Source organism: Anolis sagrei, chromosome 7, assembly GCF_037176765.1.
Source record: "Anolis sagrei isolate rAnoSag1 chromosome 7, rAnoSag1.mat, whole genome shotgun sequence".
NCBI lineage: Eukaryota > Metazoa > Chordata > Lepidosauria > Squamata > Dactyloidae > Anolis > Anolis sagrei.
This window is the reverse complement of record NC_090027.1, coordinates 28,565,148-28,584,890: the sequence shown is the minus strand read 5'-3', so window position 1 is coordinate 28,584,890 and position 19,743 is coordinate 28,565,148. Positions and strand designations below refer to the sequence as shown.

Genomic DNA, 19,743 nt, shown 5'->3' with positions numbered 1-19,743 from the left:
TAAATCTAATAAAATAATATTAATTACAGAGTAAAATAATAAATAACATTGACTTGATTATAAGCCGAGGGGGGCTTTTTTCAGCCTAAAAAAGGGGCTGAAAATCGAGGCTTATACTCGAGTATATGCAGTATGTTATTGTAAATTGCTACATCTGATTAAATGGAGTCTAATCCATGAAGTTCAAGCCTAATAACGTTTGTTTAAAGTGGTACAAGATTCTGCTGTGTTTGTTGAAGGACAATGTTTCCTCTCTCATATCAGTACATGTTGAGCCTTGGAAGAAGAGTGTGATAATATCAGACTGTTGTTAAACCTCTTAAAACAGTGGTTCTCAACTTGTGGGTCCCCAGATGTTTGGCCTTCAACTCCCAGAAATCCTAACAGCTGGTAAACTTGACCCTGACAAGAGAAGAAGACTATTGTTTTGGTTCCAAGCCCCTCCAACATCTAACTAGAACAGATGAAGTAAACAAGCTTGCTCCCCCCTCCCTATGACTCCCTCTCACATATTTATCCATGGCTATCATGTCTCCTCTCAGCCTTCTCTTCTTCAGGCTAAACATGCCCAGCTCTTTAAGCCGCTCCTCATAGGGCTTGTTCTCCAGACTCTTGATGAGTCGCCCTCCTCTGGACACATTCCAGCTTGTCAATATCTCTCTTCAATTGTGGTGCCCAGTATTGGACACAATATTCCAGGTGTGGTCTAACCAAGGCGGAATAGAGGGTCAGCATGACTTCCCTGGATCTAGACACTAGACTCCTATTTATGCAGGCCAAAATTCCATTGGCTTTTTTTGGGCATCGCATCACATTGTTGGCTCATGTTTAACTTGCTGTCCACAAGACTCCAAGACTGCTCTCGAGCCATGCGTCCCCCATTCTGTATCTTTGCATTTCATTTTTTCTGCCTAAGTGGAGTATCTTGCATTTGTCACTATTGAACTTCATTTTGTTGGTTTTGGCCCATCTCTCTAATCTATTAAGATCGTTTTGAATTCTGCTCCTGTCTTCTGGAGTATTGGCTTATCTATCCCTCCCAATTCGGTGTCATCTGCAAACTTAATGATCATGCCTTCTAATTAATCACATGAATTTCTGCTGTCATCTGTTATTAGCTTTTGGGCAGTACGGTTGCCACTCTTTGTTGTGTGCAACTTATCTGTACCTGTTTTTAATCAGATGTTTCCCAAACTTGCAGGTTTTGTAGAAAGATGAGGTCGAAATCCAACCTTCATAAACATTTTTCCAGAAATGCAGAACACACCAAACGTGTACTGCTGAATGGTGTAATGAAATTTAAACAGAAATCATGGGTAAAACTAACAAAGCAGCAGTCGAGAGTAGAAGAGTTCTGTGCAAGACTTAGAGATGGATGACTAATTGCACCTGTGACACTGTACTCTTTAAATCTGTCCTTATTTGGCCAATTCAATTAATTGGTTCTAATTTTAGTTCAATTTACAAATGGAATATTAGTATTGGCACAGGTTTCTTGCTTGTGTTTCATGACTATAAATTTATATTCATAATTCAGTTTCTGCATCTCCCAGAAAGTGTAGGTGTAAGCCTTTAAAACTTGAACTGCTTCTACTACATGAAAGTAAGGGTTTGCTCCTTGTACCACAGTGAAGGGTAATTGTGGAAGTGGATTTTGCTCACTTTTTCATTATTGTGTGCCTTCAACTTGTTTCCAGTTTATGGCAATCCTAAGGAGAACCTATTACAAGGATTTCTTGGGAAGATTTCTTTAGAAGGGGTTTGCCTTTGGCTTTCTCTGAGATGAGAGACAATGTGTTCTAGTCAAGTGCTCTGACACACTGTTTCAGAAAAGCAGTATTTCCCCTCTTGTTATGAACAACATATTGCACATTAATTTATCATGCTTCATTAATATAGTGACACTGATAGACAGTATTAGATAGAATCATAGAGTTGGAAGAGACCTCGAGGGCCATCCAGTCCAACCTCCTGCCAAGAAGCAGGAAAATCATATTTAAAGCACCCCTGACAAATGGCCATCATTAATTAAAGTAAAAGACTGGGATCTGAAAATGGTAAATATGGAAAGGATAAAAGAGGAATTAAGAGACTTAGATTGGTACAAGTATCTACAATTGGGTAAATGGTCAAGTGACATAAGGAAAAAGTATAATGGAGGTAGGGAATATACAAAAATAGAAAAGATGATAACTCAAAGGGAGACTAAAGAAGAGAATATAACATTAAAAGGTACAGTAAGTGATATCTATATATAAATTATTATTAATTGATGAACAAGAACAAATGTATTTGAAGGAAGTATGGGAAGTAGATTTGGGGGGAAAAGTGAATAATCAAGAATGGGCCAACATATGGAGTATGAGATTACGAAAAAATATGTCTATAAGAATTAACGAAAATTACTACAAAACGACATGGAGGTGGTATCTAACTCCCATTAGATTAAATCAGATTGATAAAAATACTCAAATCAGTGCTGGAAAGGTTGTCAGGAAATAGGGACATACCTTCATATGTGGTGGTCATGTAATATTATACAAAAATTTTGGGAAAGCATATTCAAAGAAATAAGAGCAATAATAAAAATAGAGATTGAGATTACACCAAAATTAGCATTATTACTATTTATTTATAAATAAGCATTATTACTTATACATGGTAATATAATTCCCTTACAAGAGGAGAAAGAATTGGTTTCTAATTTGGTAACAGAAGCCAAATTGTTAATAGCAAAAAACTGGAAAGAAAAAAAGAAAGAAATTCAATTAGAAGAATGGTATAGGGAAATTTGGAATATAGCGATTAATAATAAGCTAACTTGCAAGATTAAAATTAAAAGGGGAATATGTAAACAAACAGACTTTTGGAAAATATGGGAAAATTGTGCTTAATGAGGGAAAGGGGTATAAGCCAGCAAGAGAAACAATGATATTTTGGAATGGTGAAACAACATGAGGTGGTTGGTCCTGGTGAAGGGGGCACAAACTAAGGGTAAGGGGAAGAGGGAAAAAATGGTATCATAATAATTATAAAGAAATACAATATGTATAAGTGGATAAAAGGTGTGTGATAGAGTTATATGTAGCATAAGTTGTAATGGAAATTTAAAAATAATGATAAGAAATATGATTAAAGATGTTTTGATGTTTATTTACTGTTAGATTGTATATAATACTAGCCGTCCCCTGCCACGCATTGCTGTGGCCCACATGGGGGTTCTGTGTGGGAGGTTTGGCCAAGTTCTATTGTTGGTAGGGTTCAGAATGCTCTGTGATTGTAGGTGAACCATATATCCCAGCAACTACAACTCCCAAATGTCAAGATTCTATTTCCCCCAAACTCCACCAGTGTTCACATTTGGGTATATTGAGTAATTGTAGTATTTGGTCCAGATCCATCATTGTTTGAGTCTACGGTGATCTCTGGATGTAGTTGAACTGCAACTCCAAAACCAAAGGGCACTGCCCACCAAACCCTTCCAGTATTTTCTGTTGGTCATGGGAGAACTGTGTGCCAAGTTTGGTTCAATTCCATCGTTGGTGGGGTTCAGAATGCTCTTTGATTGTGGGTGAACTATGAATCCCAGCAACTACAGCTCCCAAATGACAAAATCATTTTTTTTGAGTGAAGGACATACATTGCGTTGTTAGGTGTCTTGTGTCCAAATTTGGTGTCGATTCGTCCAGTGGTTTTTGAGTTCTGTTAATCCCACAAATGTACATTACATTTTTATTTATATAGATGACATACTCTTTTGTCTAAGATACTGTAAAAAGAGAGACGAATGTATGCTTATACATTCTGTTGGACAAATTTATAAATAAAATCTTTTTTTAAAAAAAGCCTCCATAGAAGGAGCCTCCACCACACTTTGGGGCAGAGAGTACCACTGCTGAACAGATCTCACAGTTAGGAAGTTCTTCCTATTGTTCAGGTGGAATCTCCTTTCCTGTAATTCGAAGCCATTGTTCCCTATCCTAGTCTCCAGGGCTGCAGAAAACAAGCCTGCTCCCTCGTCCCGACTTCCCCTCACATATTTTGATTACTTGGAACAGTCTGGTGTTATGAAGGGAATTAGATTAGAAGGGCTGCACAAAATCATCTAAAACATTTATTCTCAAGGTTGAACTATACTTGTGGTATGTAATCACTAGGTCGCTCTCTGCTCATCTTGGGTATGATGCATTTTCCTGGCTAGCTGAATTATTCCAGCACAAAGTGTATTATCTGGTAGTTTGTTGTTTGAATTATGTGACAGTTGCCTTCTGGGGGTAACAATGATTAGAACAGTAATTAAGCTAGAGTGTTTCTCTCCAGATTTTTTTTGTCGCACAAGTCTCAAGTTTCTCAGACAGCATGGCAGGGGATTTGGAGAGTTATACTTAAACCCCTGGAATATGCTTGGCATAATGGCAACTGTAATGCAACATATTTGAAGGATACTACTCTGTTGAAGGTTGCTTTGGACCCTGCAGAAAGTGCCAATCTCAGTTGTGGTTGTACCAGGGGATTGTCATTTGGAGGAGGAAGAAATGGGCAACGTATCCAAGTAACAAATTGTCAGATGGCATGGGATAAAGTGGAGATGGGATACATGCCTGACCAGACCTACACACTCTGAACCAGTGAGCAGGGTAATTTTCATTTCTGTATTTCTATCTATCTCCAAATCCAACTTCTGTGCTTTTCAAAAAGGGATTTCTTTCTACCTGCTGTTATCTGTGACAGTGCTTGGTACGGACTGACATCACTTTCCATTTAAATGTTCTGCAGTACTAAATCAGTTGTTCTTACAGTGGAAAACATCACAGAGCTATTATATATTGTCTGTTCTCTTAAATTAAGATAGGTGTTCTGGTCTCCTTGCCAAAATGAAGCATAATGAAACCAAAGGTTTGAGCTACATAAATTTTAGATGGATTTCTGTGAACGATATCAGATTGAGGAAGTCCTCGACTCCACAGAAAAATTGTATGGCATATAGAGTCATTTGCCATTCTGCTTACATACTTCTGCTGTGATTTACTAAAGGCGTGATCTGGAATGAAGAACACGTTTGAGTTGGCAGTTGTATGGCAGGTTATGGATAGGTTTGACAGTTTTTATGAATATTTGAAATTATTTTTCAGGGCTTGAGAGCTCTTTCTGAATGTATAGGGTTAAACCCATGCACATTCACAGATATACACGCATACATACCAAGGGCTCACGCATGATAATTAAGACCTAGCTTTTGCAGCTGTCAAATTTTGCCTTCACTAGTCTTTCTAAAAATAAAATCATGTTTGCCGAGAGCTTTTATTTCCCTCCCAAATGAGACTTGTAATTGGCATCTTCTGACAGCTTGTGTAAGGCTGGTGTTTAACTTTAAAAAAAATCTTATACTTAACGTAGGGATATGTCTCATTATTATTCAGTTGAACTGGCGAAGAGCTTGAGCATCCCGACTAATGGTGCATTCCCTTGACCTGCCCTATCTGCTTCAAGATTGGCGTGGGCTGAAAATGGATGTGAGAAATCATGGCCCAGCATTATTTCCAATTTTAACTCTACATTTGGCCTTCCCACTGTTTTTAATTATGTATTGTTTTTTTTGATAATGTTGTGTATTTTATTGTCTATGTTTTTTAATTGCTTTTATTGATGTTTTACTGCTTGTATTGTTGTGTTTGGGCTTGGCCTCATGTAAGCCGCACCAAGTCCCTTGGGGAGATGGTAGCGGGGTACAAATAAAGTTAATAAATAATAATAAATAATGCTTTTCACAGAGCTTTAGTCAACACTGATACCATATATTTAATTGGTTACAAAAGGTTTTAGTACTTTTCCTTTTTTTTCCAGGCCTCTTTGGAGTCAAACTCTTGGGCCAAGTCTTGGCCACCTTTTTCAATTGTCCAGTGATGTTGCATGCCCTTTCTTTGTAGAGTGGGATCTCTTGAGTCTACATCAGTGGTTCCCAACCTGTGGTCCATGGACTACCAGTGGTCCACAAGAATGAAAATATGATCTGCGGCCTCACCATTACTACACCGTTGTCTCAAAACCACATGGCAACGAGAGCGACAGGTCTCGTAAAACCATCTTATAGTGGCAAGGCAACGGGGAGGTCAGGAGAAGAGAGGCTGACTACCCACAAAAGATTACTACTACCACATCAGCTGAAGGTTATTAAATATGGTTTTCTACGGGTGAGCAGATGGCGACTACTGGATGGCATATGTTCTGCATTAGAAACTAGAACTGATGTGGTCTATCCAATGTAAATTTCTGAATCAGCACCCCCAAATAACCAAACCGAATAATAATAATAATAATAATAATAATAATAATAATAATAATTTATTTATATACCGCTCCATCTCCCCGAGGGGACTCAGAGCAGTTCTCAGAAAACATCACAAAACATACACAGTAAAAACAACCTAACCATAAGATTAACAAAACAAAATACAAGCATAAAAATTATCGCCATAACACACATATATTAAAAGTAATCCTGCCTGATTCACGGCAATTTAAAAATTTAAAAGGCCGGGCCAAGATTTGTGCAAGCCCAAAAATTCTAGGGGGCTTGGGAATTAAGTGCAATGCTATGGCAAGCAACAATAATATTAGGTACGGGACTGTGGCTGTTCATTCCGGGGCTGATTAGAGGAAATGATCTGGGTAATTGGTAGGAAGAATAAGGCCGTATTCGACAATGTGTAGGGCTGAGTTAGAACTGGTCATTTTCAAAGGCTTGTTGAAACCACCAGGTCTTCAAGGTCTGACAAAAGGAGGGGAGGGATGGGGCCTGTCTTATTTCCCTTGGAAGGGCGTTCCAGAGGTGGGGGGCCACCAACGAGAAGGCCCTCTCTCACGCTTGAGACGGTAGTGGGACCGAGAGGAGGGCCTCCCCGGAAGATCTTAAAGTTGACCAAAAACTGATTCGTAACCCTTTTGGTACTAATGTTGGAGAGTGGTCCCTGGTCTAAAAGAGGTTGGGAACCACTGGTCTACGTATATGAAAACATATACAGATCCGGATTCAGACTAGGTTAAAGCATTGAAAAAAAAGAGAGCCTCTTCTGTACATGTGGGAAAGAAGATGTAAAGAAGAAGCACCTGCCATTCTTGACTGTATCAGGCAGGGTAATAAGCCATGCTGGTGGAATATGTTCTTGTCTTGTATGGTGTTGCTAACCATGACAAATCAAGCTTAGATTATAGTCTTTCTAGTACTTGGTTTGATACTCCAGTAACATTTGAATTTAAAGTATGCACCTGTCCCTATCTAGGTCTTTTTGGGATAAAACAGGATTGGCTTCCAGTAAGGATAAGTGATAAGATGCCTGGACTTCAGCTTCCTTTTAGATTAATTTTAAATTGACTTCTTGAAGACATGCTGCTCAGTTCTCTGCTTCCACAGAGCCTCTGATTCATACAGCAATAAAAACGGGATCTGCATTGGAAACCTTAATAGCTGAAGCAAAGGAGCGGTTTGTTAATAAAAATCTGTTCATGAGCTATTATTGGTTTCCCTGAGGTGTTTTGTTCATTTAAGTCTTGAGCCTGCTGAGGACAACAATTGATAGGCCTCCACTTCTCTTTGCTGAAGCTATAAATAAATTTGTACATAAAACATACTGCTGCTTACGTGTGGGACATTTCTTTCAGGTTGTTCATTAAGCTCCTTTCTTTTCCTTCATAAAACATTCCATGAACCATAGTGGCCTCGCCATCCTTGTTCTACTACATCAGTGTTCTCTTTATCTGACTTGTCCCAATTTATTTCTTTCATCCCATCTTCTGGTTGTACCTGACAGATACGCTACATCTGCATATAAGCAAAGAAAATAAAAATGTAGTACTTTGTTTAGTACCATGTTGGCTTTGGCCACTTTTACTCTATTACTCTGTTTTAGTTCTGTTTTGAATTTCAGACTTCTGGGCATCTCAAAAATAGTAATAGGTAAAAGGATGTGGAGCTCACTTGTTTTGGAGGCATCTCTTAGGGCCCTTTCACACAGCCCTATATCCCAGATTACCAAGGCAGAATATCCCACAATATCTGCTTTGAACTGGGTTATCTGAGTCCACAGTGCCATATATTCCAGTTCAGAATGGGGGATGTGTGGCTCAAGAGCAGTACGTGTGAAAAAGATCTTGGGGTCCTCGTGGACAACAAGTTAAACATGAGCCAACAATGTCATGTGGTGGCAAAAAAAGCCAATGGGATTTTTTGTATTAATAGAAGTATAGTGTCTAGGTCCAGGGAAGTAATGCTACCCATGCTCTATTCTGCCTTGGTTAGACCACACCTGGAATATTGTGTCCAATTCTGGGCACAGCAATTGAAGAGAGATATTGACAAGCTGGAATGTGTCCAGAGGAGGGTGACTAAAATGATCAAGGGTCTGGAGAACACGCCCTATGAGGAGTGGCTTAAAGAGCTGGGCATGTTTAGCCTGCAGAAGAGAAGGCTGAGAGGAGACATGATAGCCATGTATAAATATGTGAGAGGAAGTCATACGGAGGAAGGACCAAGCTTGTTTTCTGCTGCCCTTGAGACTAGGACGCAATGGAGCAATGGCTTCAAACTACAAGAAAGGAGAGTCCATCTGAACATTAGGAAGAACTTTCTGACTGTGAGAGCCGTTCAGCAGTGGAACTCTCTACCTCGGAGTGTGATGGAGGCTTCTTCTTTAGAAGCTTTTAAACAGAGGCTGGATGGCCATCTGTCAGGGGTGCTTTGAATGCAATATTCCTGCTTCTTGGCAGGGGGTTGGACTGGATGGCCCATGAGGTCTCTTCCAATTCTATGATTCTATGATTCTAATGTGGGATTTTCTCCTTTGATATTCTGTGATATAGGGCTGTGTGGAAGGGCCCGTATTTGTCATTATCTGTATATGTTTTCAAACAGAAATTCCATCCATGGCCTGTGGATCTGCATTGAAGTCAACCCTGCTTTATTCTGGCTGGCTTCAGCTCGATAAGTTCCCCTTTTCCTTTTCCAATAAAAGCAATTTTATTTCAAAGCTAAAACACACTTTCCTATAAAACACCCATTTAAATAAAAATAATATGGCGTTTGAAAGACTGCATCTGCCACTATGGATGGCTCATGAATAAAAACAAGACATGATGTTCCATGAACTTAGGTTTGTGGCTTTCATTCTTTGCTATTCTGCAAACTGTTTTATTCCTGCCTGAATTTCCAGTGCATATTGTGTGTACAAATTGTGTTCTCTGAAAACAGTGTTAATCCTTAGTAGACTGTTTTTTATGTACTGTATTCCAGCGTCATCCCCTTTTATGGTGTGACCTTTCCATTGCATGTCATGTTAATTTTGTCATTATCCAGCAATTTATTTTGCTGCGTTCCTAAAGCAGAGAAGCTTTGAACATGCATATTATGAAGAATCCTTCATCATTGGAAATAATAATCCTTTTCAAAACATTATGCCAAAGTTCTGCTTCCAGACAGGCAGCTTCTGTAGCACAATCTTAAGAACTCAAGATCCAATGTCTATAAGGCAGGAGTGGGCATATGTGTGTGTGTGAGAGAGAATCATATCTATATCTATAACTATATCTATATATCTATGGCTAGATGGCTCTTTGTCAGGAGGGCTTTGATAACAGTTTTCTTGCCCTGGTGAAGGGAGTTGGACTGCATTGCCTTGGGTATTTTCTGGTGGTCATGGGGGTTCTGTGTGGGAAGTTTGCCCCAATTCTGTCATTGGTGGGGTTCATAATGCTCTTTGATTGTAGGTGTACTATAAATCCCAGCAACTACAACTCCCAAATGTCAAGGTCTATTTCCCCCAAACTCCGTCCTGTTCATATTTGGGCATATTGAGTATTCATGCCAAGTTTGATCCAGAATCATCATTGTTTGAGTCCATAGTGCTCTCTGGGTGTAGATAAACTCAAGGTCAATGCCCACAAAACCCTTCTAGTGTTTTCTGTTGGTCATGGGAGTCCTGTGTGGCAAGTTTGGTTCAATTCCATCATTGATGGGGTTCTGAATGCTCTTTGATTGTAGGTTAACTATAAATCCCAGCAACTACAACTCCAAAATGGCAATATCAATTTTTTTGAGTGATGGTCATTCTTTGGTTTAGTTGGTGTCTTGTGTCCAAATTTGGCGGCAGTTCGTCCAGTGGTTTTTGAGTTTTGTTAATCCCACAAACAAACATTACATTTTTATTTATATAGACTAGCCGTCCCCTGCTAGGGGTTCTTTGTGGAAGGTTTGGCCCAATTTTATCATTGGTGGGGTTCAGAATGCTCTGTGATTGTAGGTGAACTATAAATCCCAGCAACTACAACTCCCAAATGTCAAGATTCTATTTTCCCCAAACTCTACCAGTGTTCACATTTGGGCATATTGAGTATTCGTGTAGAGTTTGGTCCAGATCCATCATTGTTTGAGTCCACAGTGATCTCTGGATGTAGGTGAACTACAATTCCAAAACCAAAGGACACTGCCCACCAAACCCTTCCAGTATTTTCTGTTGGTCATGGGAAAACTGTGTGCCAAGTTTGGTTCAATTCCATCGTTGGTGCGGTTCAGAATACTCTTTGATTATAAATCCCAGCAACTACAACTCCCAAATGACAAAATCAATTTTTGATTGAGGGACATACATTGGGTTGTTAGGTATACTGTGTCCAAATTTGGTGTCAATTCATCCAGTGGTTTTTGAGTTCAGTTAATCCCACAAAGTAACATTACACGTTTATTTATATAGATTAAGGCAAAAAATAAAGCAGAAGTTCAATTTAATCACCAAATGCTGGCAGAAATGATTTGGCAAAAATGTCTCCATTGCCTCTATGGATGGTATCTTAACTGAGAATGAGATTTCAGGTTTTCCAAATGTTTTAGGGAGCCCTTGAAAGCCTCAGAAATGTCCTTAGGGCCTATGTTTAGCAGACACGTTGCATTCCGTTAATCTCATTGCAAAACCACCCAACGGCTGTCTTGTCAAGGCAGAATCCAGGCACACTGGCAAGGTCAAAACAGGAAGTGAGAAAGATCCTAAAGCAAAGTCCAGTAACAATCCAGGATTTAATAAAAATCTGTAGCGTCAAGCAGGCAGGAATATTCCAAGAGGCCAATCCCAACAAGGTCTGTCACTAATAAATGGTTCGTTGCTAGGTCTGGCTCTCATGGACAACATTGTTCTCAGCAGTTAAATTGAAGACACTTCTTAATGACTGAGTTGTCAAACCACATCCAAAGCTCTGCTTCAGATAAGCATATAATAAGACTCCCTTGGAGGAGAGCCCTACTTTTGATGAAACGTGTTACCCTTGTTCTTTCTGTGTCTCCTCTGTGATTAAGCACTTAGCCTCTTCCTTTATAGGACGTTGTACACATAGACTCATCCATCTCTATAGTCATGCTGCAGGAGGCCAGAGATGCAGCTTCCAGCAGCACTGAGGTTCTTGATTATTTGTATTCTTATTAATTCTATTATGTTTATTTATACCTTGCTTTTTCTCTCCACAAGGGGATTCAAAGCGGCTGAGAGGAACTGATTCCTCATTAGTCTCAGTCTTGTGGATTTTTACTGGAGGAATCCTCTTCTGAGCACATAACAACAACCATTTTGTTAGTTTTCAGGGGCTCAGAACATTTTTGTTCTTAAGTGTATGTTGAGAATGATGCTTTAGATGAAAAGTTTCCTGAAGTTCATGTAGATGTGATAAAGCTAAGAATAGTGTTCCAGTGTCCTGACCCCTTAATTAAGATGTGTATTTTCTCAATTGAGATAAAATATTTTCCCCCAGAGTAATTATAAAGAAAATAGCTGCCTTAAGGGTTTTTTTTTTTAATAAATGTGTCTTGGCTGTACTCGATAGCAATGAGGTGAAGATCATGTACTGTAGAATGTCTTCTATAGCTGCTGTTAATTCAGTGGCTGATTTCCTTATTATTATTATTATTATTATTATTATTATTATCTTTATTTATACCCCGCAAAATCTCCCGAAGGACTCGATGCGGCTTTCAAAGGCCAAGGCCGCCAACAAACAACAGCATACAAATACACAATAAAACTCATAAGCAAATAATAAAACATCAAGCAAAACAATAAAACAGTAAAACAATGACACCGTGACGCATTTAAAACCTAAAGGCCAGGCCAAATGTAATGGACAATATTTAAAAGTGCTGAACTTGACAGGTAATATGTAGAGGTATTTGGAGGTAGGTGCAATGTGCAGATAATCCTGAATCTCTAACAAAGTGTGTTTGGGACATGATGCTGGGAGTTTCCTATTCTGGAAAGGCACACTGGAACAGCCAGGTCTTCAGGCTCTTCCTAAAGACTGCCAACGTTGAGGCTTGTCTGATGTCCTTCGGGAGAGAGTTCCAGAGTCGGGGAGCCACCACAGAGAAGGCCTGTCCCTTATCAGAGGTCCAGTATATTTGCCAGCTAATTTAGTGTAGCCACCAGTGATAAATTCTGTGCCTCAAAGGAAGGCAATAGCAGTCCATCTCTGAATAAATGTTGCAGGTGAAACCCTAGAAGAAGCTTAAAGTTGGCTGGAAGAAGACAACAGCAGCAACCACAGCCAGTACTTTCCTTTGGAGGGTTGATCTTGTTGCGGTTTATACGAAAGCAAACCCAGAATGCATGCATTCCTGTCCAGACTTCTCAGCCCTTTGTGCACCAACAATGAGTAAATATGAGCCAAGTAAATGGGAAAAACAAATTTTACTCTTAAGTAACAGAGTCAAATAAGCAGATTCAAAAACACAAAATACCCAGCTTTGAAATAGGTGAGCCCATCTTCAGAAATAAAACTCACATAAAGTCCTTAGCATTAAATTCATGCATCTTCTTTGTAGATTTCTTCTTCCTTCAAATGGTGCAAGGATACCAGCATAATAAGCTCTCAGCCTGGAATGTACTCCGTGTAAGTTCTGAAGCAAATGTTTCAGAAAGTCCCAAAATCCATTACAAAACACTCTCCAAGTTATACCCCATTCAGGGAGTGGGTCAAGCTTTATAACCTTGATTACTTCAATTAACACAAACACACACACACACACACACACACACACACAGACGATCTTTACAGAAACTTTAGTCATATACATGCATATACCATAATAGGTCTGTGTTTGCACTTCCCTTATTCTATAATACACCATATAAGTTGATAGTAGTTATCAGTAGTCAACCATATGTCTATGTAAGTGGTTTTCAACCTTCCTAACACCGCAACCCCTTAATCCAGTTCCTTATGTTGTGGTGACCCCCAACCAAAACATTATTTTTGTTGCTATTGAATAACTGTAATTTTGTTACTGTTATGAATTGTAATGTAAATATCTGATATGCAGGACGTATTTTCATTCACTGGACCAAATTTGGTGCAATACCAGATACACCCAAATTTGAATACTGGTGGGGTTGCGGGTGGATTGATTTTGTCATTTTGGAGTTGTAGTTGCTGAGATCGATAGTTCACATACAATCAAAGAGCATTCTGAACTTGACCAATGATGGAATTGAATCAAACTTGACATACCGAACTCCCATGACCAACAGAAAATACCGGAATGGTTTGTTGGGCATTGACCCTGAGTTTTGGAGTTGTAGTTCACCTACATCAAGAGTGCACTGTGGACTCAAACAATGATGGATCTTGACCTAACTTGGCACAAATACTCAATAAGCCTGAATGTGAACACTGGTGGAGTTTGGGGGGGGGGGGGGGGATTAGAGCTTGACATTTGGGAGTTATCATTGCTGGGATTTATAGTTCACCTACAATCAAAGAGCATTCTGAACCCTACCAACTATGGAATTGAATCAAACTTGCCACACAGAACTCCCATGACCAATGGAAAATACTGTGTTCTATAGAAACCCAATTTTCCTAGTTTCAATAGACCTCACAACCTCTGAGGATGCTTGCCATAGATGCAGGCGAAATGTCAGGAGAGAATGCCTCTAGAACATGGCCATATAGCCCGAAAAACCTACAACAACCCATTTTCTGATGGACTTTGGCAATCCCTCTGACACTCCCATCACAACCCCCCCTCACGACCCCCCCCCCCCCGAGTCCCAACTCCCATGTTGAGAAATGTTGTTTTAAGAGATCAGGGTGACACAACTCTATACCTACTTCAGTAATACACGTTTCCCAGATTCAGAGACACTTTCATACTGGCCCAGCTGTGCGGAGCAGTTTGGAAACTTGTTTTGTAGGCTAAGAACAATTTAGTCTATTACCTAAATCTTAAGCTGTTATTGGTCTTAACTATGGTTTATTGCACGAACCCTCTTAATGAACCATAATTTGAAACAGACTTAGTTAAAATTAAGCTCAGTTTGTTCTGTCATCTGAAATCAAGGCTAATAAAAAAAAATGAAGCTTTATATCTATGTTGAAGTTTACTGATTATCCATTGACATTTTTCTTAGCTGAAAATTCAAACTCTTTGACAAATAAAGATTTTCCAGTTTTGATATCTTTTAGTTTTGATATCTATATTAAATATGCCCATAAATGCATACTGCTTTTGTTGTTCCTGAATCAATGTCAGCAAATAATATAGAACCTCCAAGAAATGAATTACTTTTCCCTTGACATGTTATGAATGCATTTAGTGATTTAGCTTCCCATTTCTCTGACCAGCTGCCATTCAAAACAAATGGCACTGTTCTATTCTCACTTAATCGAATGACTAATGTTTATATGTGATGGTACTACAATTTACAACTCATACCTGATTTCAGCTGAGGGTGACCTTGGTAATGGTAGTGATATTCAAGCAATCCCTGAGTTACATACACCCAACTTATAAATGCCTTAGAGTTAAGAACGGAGGTGATACAACAGGAAGTGAAAGAAATCTGTCCCTCAGAAGGGAAATTCACTCATGAAAGAGTTGTTATGGAGAAAAGTTGTCTCCACTGAAGCTTTATTGTCAATCCTTGTTTCCGCAACAAGACACATTTTTCAAATCCAATGATGACAGGGGCAGAAAGTGAGGTGAAAGAAATTTCACAAGGGTTTTAACCTTTCCCTATGGTATACAAAGATTCAGATATAAATTTGGTTGGAGTTACACTTAAAAATGTACTTGTTCCAACTTATATACAAATTCAGCTTAAGAACAAACCTACAGAACCTGTCTTGTTATGACTTTGGGACTGCAGGCATTGGAGAAAAATACATATCTTTGTTTTTCTTCCTTTTTTTCTCCTCTTGCAGTGATAATCTAATCAAGCAAGGTACTACTACTGTTGCTCTACTGAAATCCTAACACTGATGTATGTATAGCATTGTAACTTCAAAATGGCATTTTAGGGTGATCAGAATTGTTTCAGAATATGGAGTGAAACAAGTCCCATTGTGTTCTTAAAAAATGTAAAGTGAATGGCTTTTGGTTATAAAACAAATCATTTCTAAGGGAAAAAAAACAATTAAGAGAAGCACATATCCCACAAATGTATTTTAGTTGCGTCTCTCTTTTAAAACAAACAAAGAAAACAAACAAACTGATTTCTAACTAATGAGCTGAAACAAGCAGTGCCAGGTTGAAAACCTTTATCCCTGACCTCCAGGTGACACAGAAGGTGAGCTTATGCATTTGACATATTGGAGCACAGAAAACAGGACAACCTAAACAGGCATGGGCAAACCCAGGCCTGTGGGCTGGATGTGACCCCTTGGGCTCTTCTCTCTGGCCCTTGTCTGCCTCGACCCTCCTCTCAGTGTACAGATGTGGCATCCTGCCACATCCTGAGGTTGAGGGGAGGGCTGTGCCAGGGACACGTGGCTTCTGAGAGTTCTCCAGAGAACTCTCGGCAGTGGCCTGTCTCCTCCTCCTCTTCTCAGCTTGGGAACACAATGGGTCACTGCATCCCTAGGCTGAGAGGGGGTCCCTCCTTCCAGGCATCAACCACCTCCCCCCATGTCTTGTGCCAACCACCTCCCCCCATGAGCAAACCCAGGCCTGTGGGCCGGATGTGACGCCTTGGGCTCTTCTCTCTGGCCCTTGTCTGCCGCATCCCCGGGTTGAGGGGAGGGCTGTGCCAGAAACACGTGGCTGCTGAGAGTTCTCCAGCGGCCTGTCTCCTCCTCCTCCTCTCAGCTTGGGAACACAATGGGCCACTGCATCCCTAGGCTGAGAGGGGGACCCTCCTTCTAGGCATCAATCACCCTCCTTGTGCCAACCACTTCCTCCCATGGACAAACCCAGGCCTGTGGGCCAGATGTGACCCCCTGGGCTCTTCTCTCTGGCCCTTGTCTGCCTTGACCCTCCTCTCAGCGTGCAGATGTGGCATCCTGCCGCATCCCCAGGTTGAGGGGAAGACTGCGCCAGAGACACATGGCTGCTGAGAGTTCTCCAGAGAACTTTCGGCAGCAGCCGGTCTCCTCCTCCTCCTCTCCGCTTGGGAACACAATGGGCCACTGGGACCCTCCCTCCAGGCATCAACCACCCTCCTTGTGCCAATCACTTTCCCCCATGCCATTTGCCCATGGTCTACCCCCACCCTCTCCCACCCAGCCTGACTCACCTGCCCCAACCCAGCCCCCAATGCGACCCCCACCCCAAAAAGGTCTAGATTATGCCTAATCTAGAGTGATTGTGTGTGACATTTTCCCAAAGTTAATAGCACCTAATTTCTATAACTATATTCTGTGTACAGTGTGTTCAGAAGTCTTGACCTCAAGCATTAGCTTTGGCACCAGTGAGAAACAGATGTGCTCCAGTGGCCTGATTTGTCACATCATCAGCTTTCATCTGCCTTGTAATCTTGGGACACTTGTGTTATCAAAATAGTAGGAAGATTTATCTAGGAGAAACCATTCTGAGGGCCAAGTTCAACTTCAGTTTCACGTATTCAACAAAAGCAAGTGCCAAGGGCAACAGGGGAGTCAACAACAAGTATTTGGCTTGACAGGCTTTTGGTCAAATCACCTTGGCTGGCTCAAACCTTGGCTTAGATATGACAAATATTGGAGAGGAAGCCTCGGGCGGATGTAATCCAGTCATAACAATAGTTATGACACTCCTGATAATAAAAGCACCCATTTCCTGGCAGAACACCCAGATGCGGTGAGCTTGTTCTTGCTGCTCACGGTGAACCTAATATTGTCACATAGATCAAGACATTTCCACTTAGTGCTGAAAAACTATCCTCAGCAGGTGTGCTGGAGTTTTGTAAATAATAATAATAATAATGACTTGAAATGTTCCTAGCAGAATCTGTATGATGATTGGTCTGTGAAATATTAGTTACAGTCTTAGGCATGTTGTATTCTGTTTTTGGGAAATAGAATCGGGGCAACATCTGCCTTAAACAAAAGGATATACTTCAGTTCAAAAAAAAATAAAGCCAGATACGCTGTTGATAATTATTTACTGCAATTCTTAGGAAGCTTTCTATCCAGGTAGTGGCTTGGGCCAGACATTTTTTGCTATAGAGACAGAGAATTGTGTCTTGTATGGTGTGAAGCATTTCAAGGATGGAGACACTTAAGCCAATTTTCTGCCTTTATGTTTAGGACTTACTGTATATACTCGAGTATAAGCCTAGTTTTTCAGCCCCTTTTTAGGCTGAAAAAAAAATCCCCTCGGCTTATACTCGAGCCAAGGTTATTTATTATTTTACTCTGCTATTAGTATTATTTTTATTACATTTATTATTTTACTCTATTATTATTATTATTATTATTATTATTATTATTATTATTACATTTACATTATTTTATTCTATTACTTTTATTACATTGATTATTTTACTCTATTATTATTACATTTACATTATTTTACTGTATTATCATATTTATTGGATTTATTATTTTACTCTGTTGTTATTATTACATTTATTACTTTATTATTACTATTATTATTAATTTTCCATTATTTACTCTATTATTATTTTTATTACATGTTATGATATTTATTATTTTATTCTATCATTATAGGTAATAGGTGAGCACATTTGCATTGAAGGAGGTTAGAATAATGGTTGAATCAGAGTTGGGCAGTCTTATCTTAAATTACAGTTTTGTGTAAATACTCGAAAACATTTAACCTACTGACGATTACCAGTAGCAGCTACATTTCTCACCCTCGGCTTATACTCGAGTCAATACATTTTTCCAGTTTTTTGTGGTAAAATTATGTCCCTCGGCTTGTATTCGTGTCGGCTTATACTCAAGTATATACAATACTTCTTTGAGATCTGATGAACATAACAAATGGTTTCTACAAGTGTTTGTCTTATCAAAGTGTTGAACTGGGGAATCCAGAGTACAGTTGGCAATACCTAGCAACGTTCACAACTCAAATAGAGAAAATGATATTAAATGACCCAAAAGTAAGATAATAGAGGAGGCACAAAGGCAAAGACTGAGGAATTCTGATGTTTGATAATTCTCACTTTGTTCTTATATGACCATATTGCTCTATATATAAAGAGTCGTGTACCTGAAGTGTTTCCTTCTGGTATTGTGAAAAAGCTGTGTCCATTGTTTTCAATTTATTTATTTATTCATTCATTCATTCATTCATTCATTCATTTATCTATTTACAATATTTATATACCACCTTCTCACACCTGGGGGGACTCATTAAGAGTTTAAATATGTATTTAGAAACCTACTATCGATTCATCCTTTTGAAAAATAGTTTTGTCTTCTGGGTTGCTGTGAGTTTTCTGGGCTGTATGGCCATGTAAAGAAGCTTTCTCTCCTGACGTTTCACCCACATCTATGGCAGGCATCCTCAGAGATTGAGGGGTCTGTTGGAAACTAAGTAAGTGAGGTTTATATATCTGTGGAATGTCCATGGTGGGGGAAAGATATATGCCACATATATATATACACCTCACTTACTTAGTTTCCAATAGACCCCTTAACCTCTGAGGATGCCTGCCATAGATGTGGGTGAAATGCAGAGGCGGCCCTAGGTAATTTTCAACGGTAAGCAAACAGTATTTTGGTACCCCCCCCCCCCCCAACCAATCACTGATATATATTTTCTGTTCGGCGTGGGAGTTCTGTGTGCCATATATAGTTCAATTCCATCAATGGTGGAGTTCAGAATACTCTTTCACTGTAGGTGAACTATACATCCCAGTAACTACAACTTGCATATGTCAAGGTCTATTTTCCCCTAAGAGCGCCTCAAGAGCACCCCTGGGCAAAATCAACTATACTGCAAAGGCTTACTTTGCGTAATGGGTTAAGCCGCCCCTGGTGAAACGTCAGGAGAGAATGCTTCTGGAACATGGCCATACAGTCCGGAAAACCCATAGCAACAAGTGATTCCAGCCATGAAAGCCTTCAACAACACAGTTTTGTTTTCTGTCCCTCAATAAACATACTTTCCAAGATTCAGAGAAGTATTTTCACTATGGGAATTGGTAATACTGCCAAAAACACTCAAATGTTTCCCACTCTTTTGTTCCCCACCAGGCGAGAGGAGCAGACATCCCTGAGATTTCAGGAGAGCTACCGCTACGGACATGTGGGAGCACAGCCAGCATGAAAGTGAAGAATGTGAAAAAGTAAGCTGTTTTGTCTCGTCATTGATACTTTTCTAGTTTCTCTGATTGACACTGTTGTTACTAATGCAAGCACAGATAAACGTGTGAAAAGCAAGTGAATGTTATCCTAAAGTACCAAGGAAATTATTCAAATTACTGAAAGGCCACCCACATTTTTGTTGCTCAGTGTGCATCTGGAAACGAGGAAAGAATAACAGAA

The 19,743-nt window shown here is 39.7% G+C and overlaps 1 protein-coding gene across 3 annotated transcripts in view; it reads left to right on the top strand.

Moving 5' to 3' along the window:
- The window catches only part of ARHGAP32 (Rho GTPase activating protein 32), a 236,503-nt gene that overhangs the window by 96,305 nt on the left and 120,455 nt on the right, over positions 1-19,743 (top strand). For all 3 annotated transcript variants that reach the window (XM_060787498.2, XM_060787496.2, XM_060787497.2), the window contains exon 3: positions 19,453-19,544. In XM_060787498.2, the coding sequence (XP_060643481.2) occupies positions 19,453-19,544 (92 nt within the window). The remainder of the gene's footprint in view (positions 1-19,452; positions 19,545-19,743) is intronic.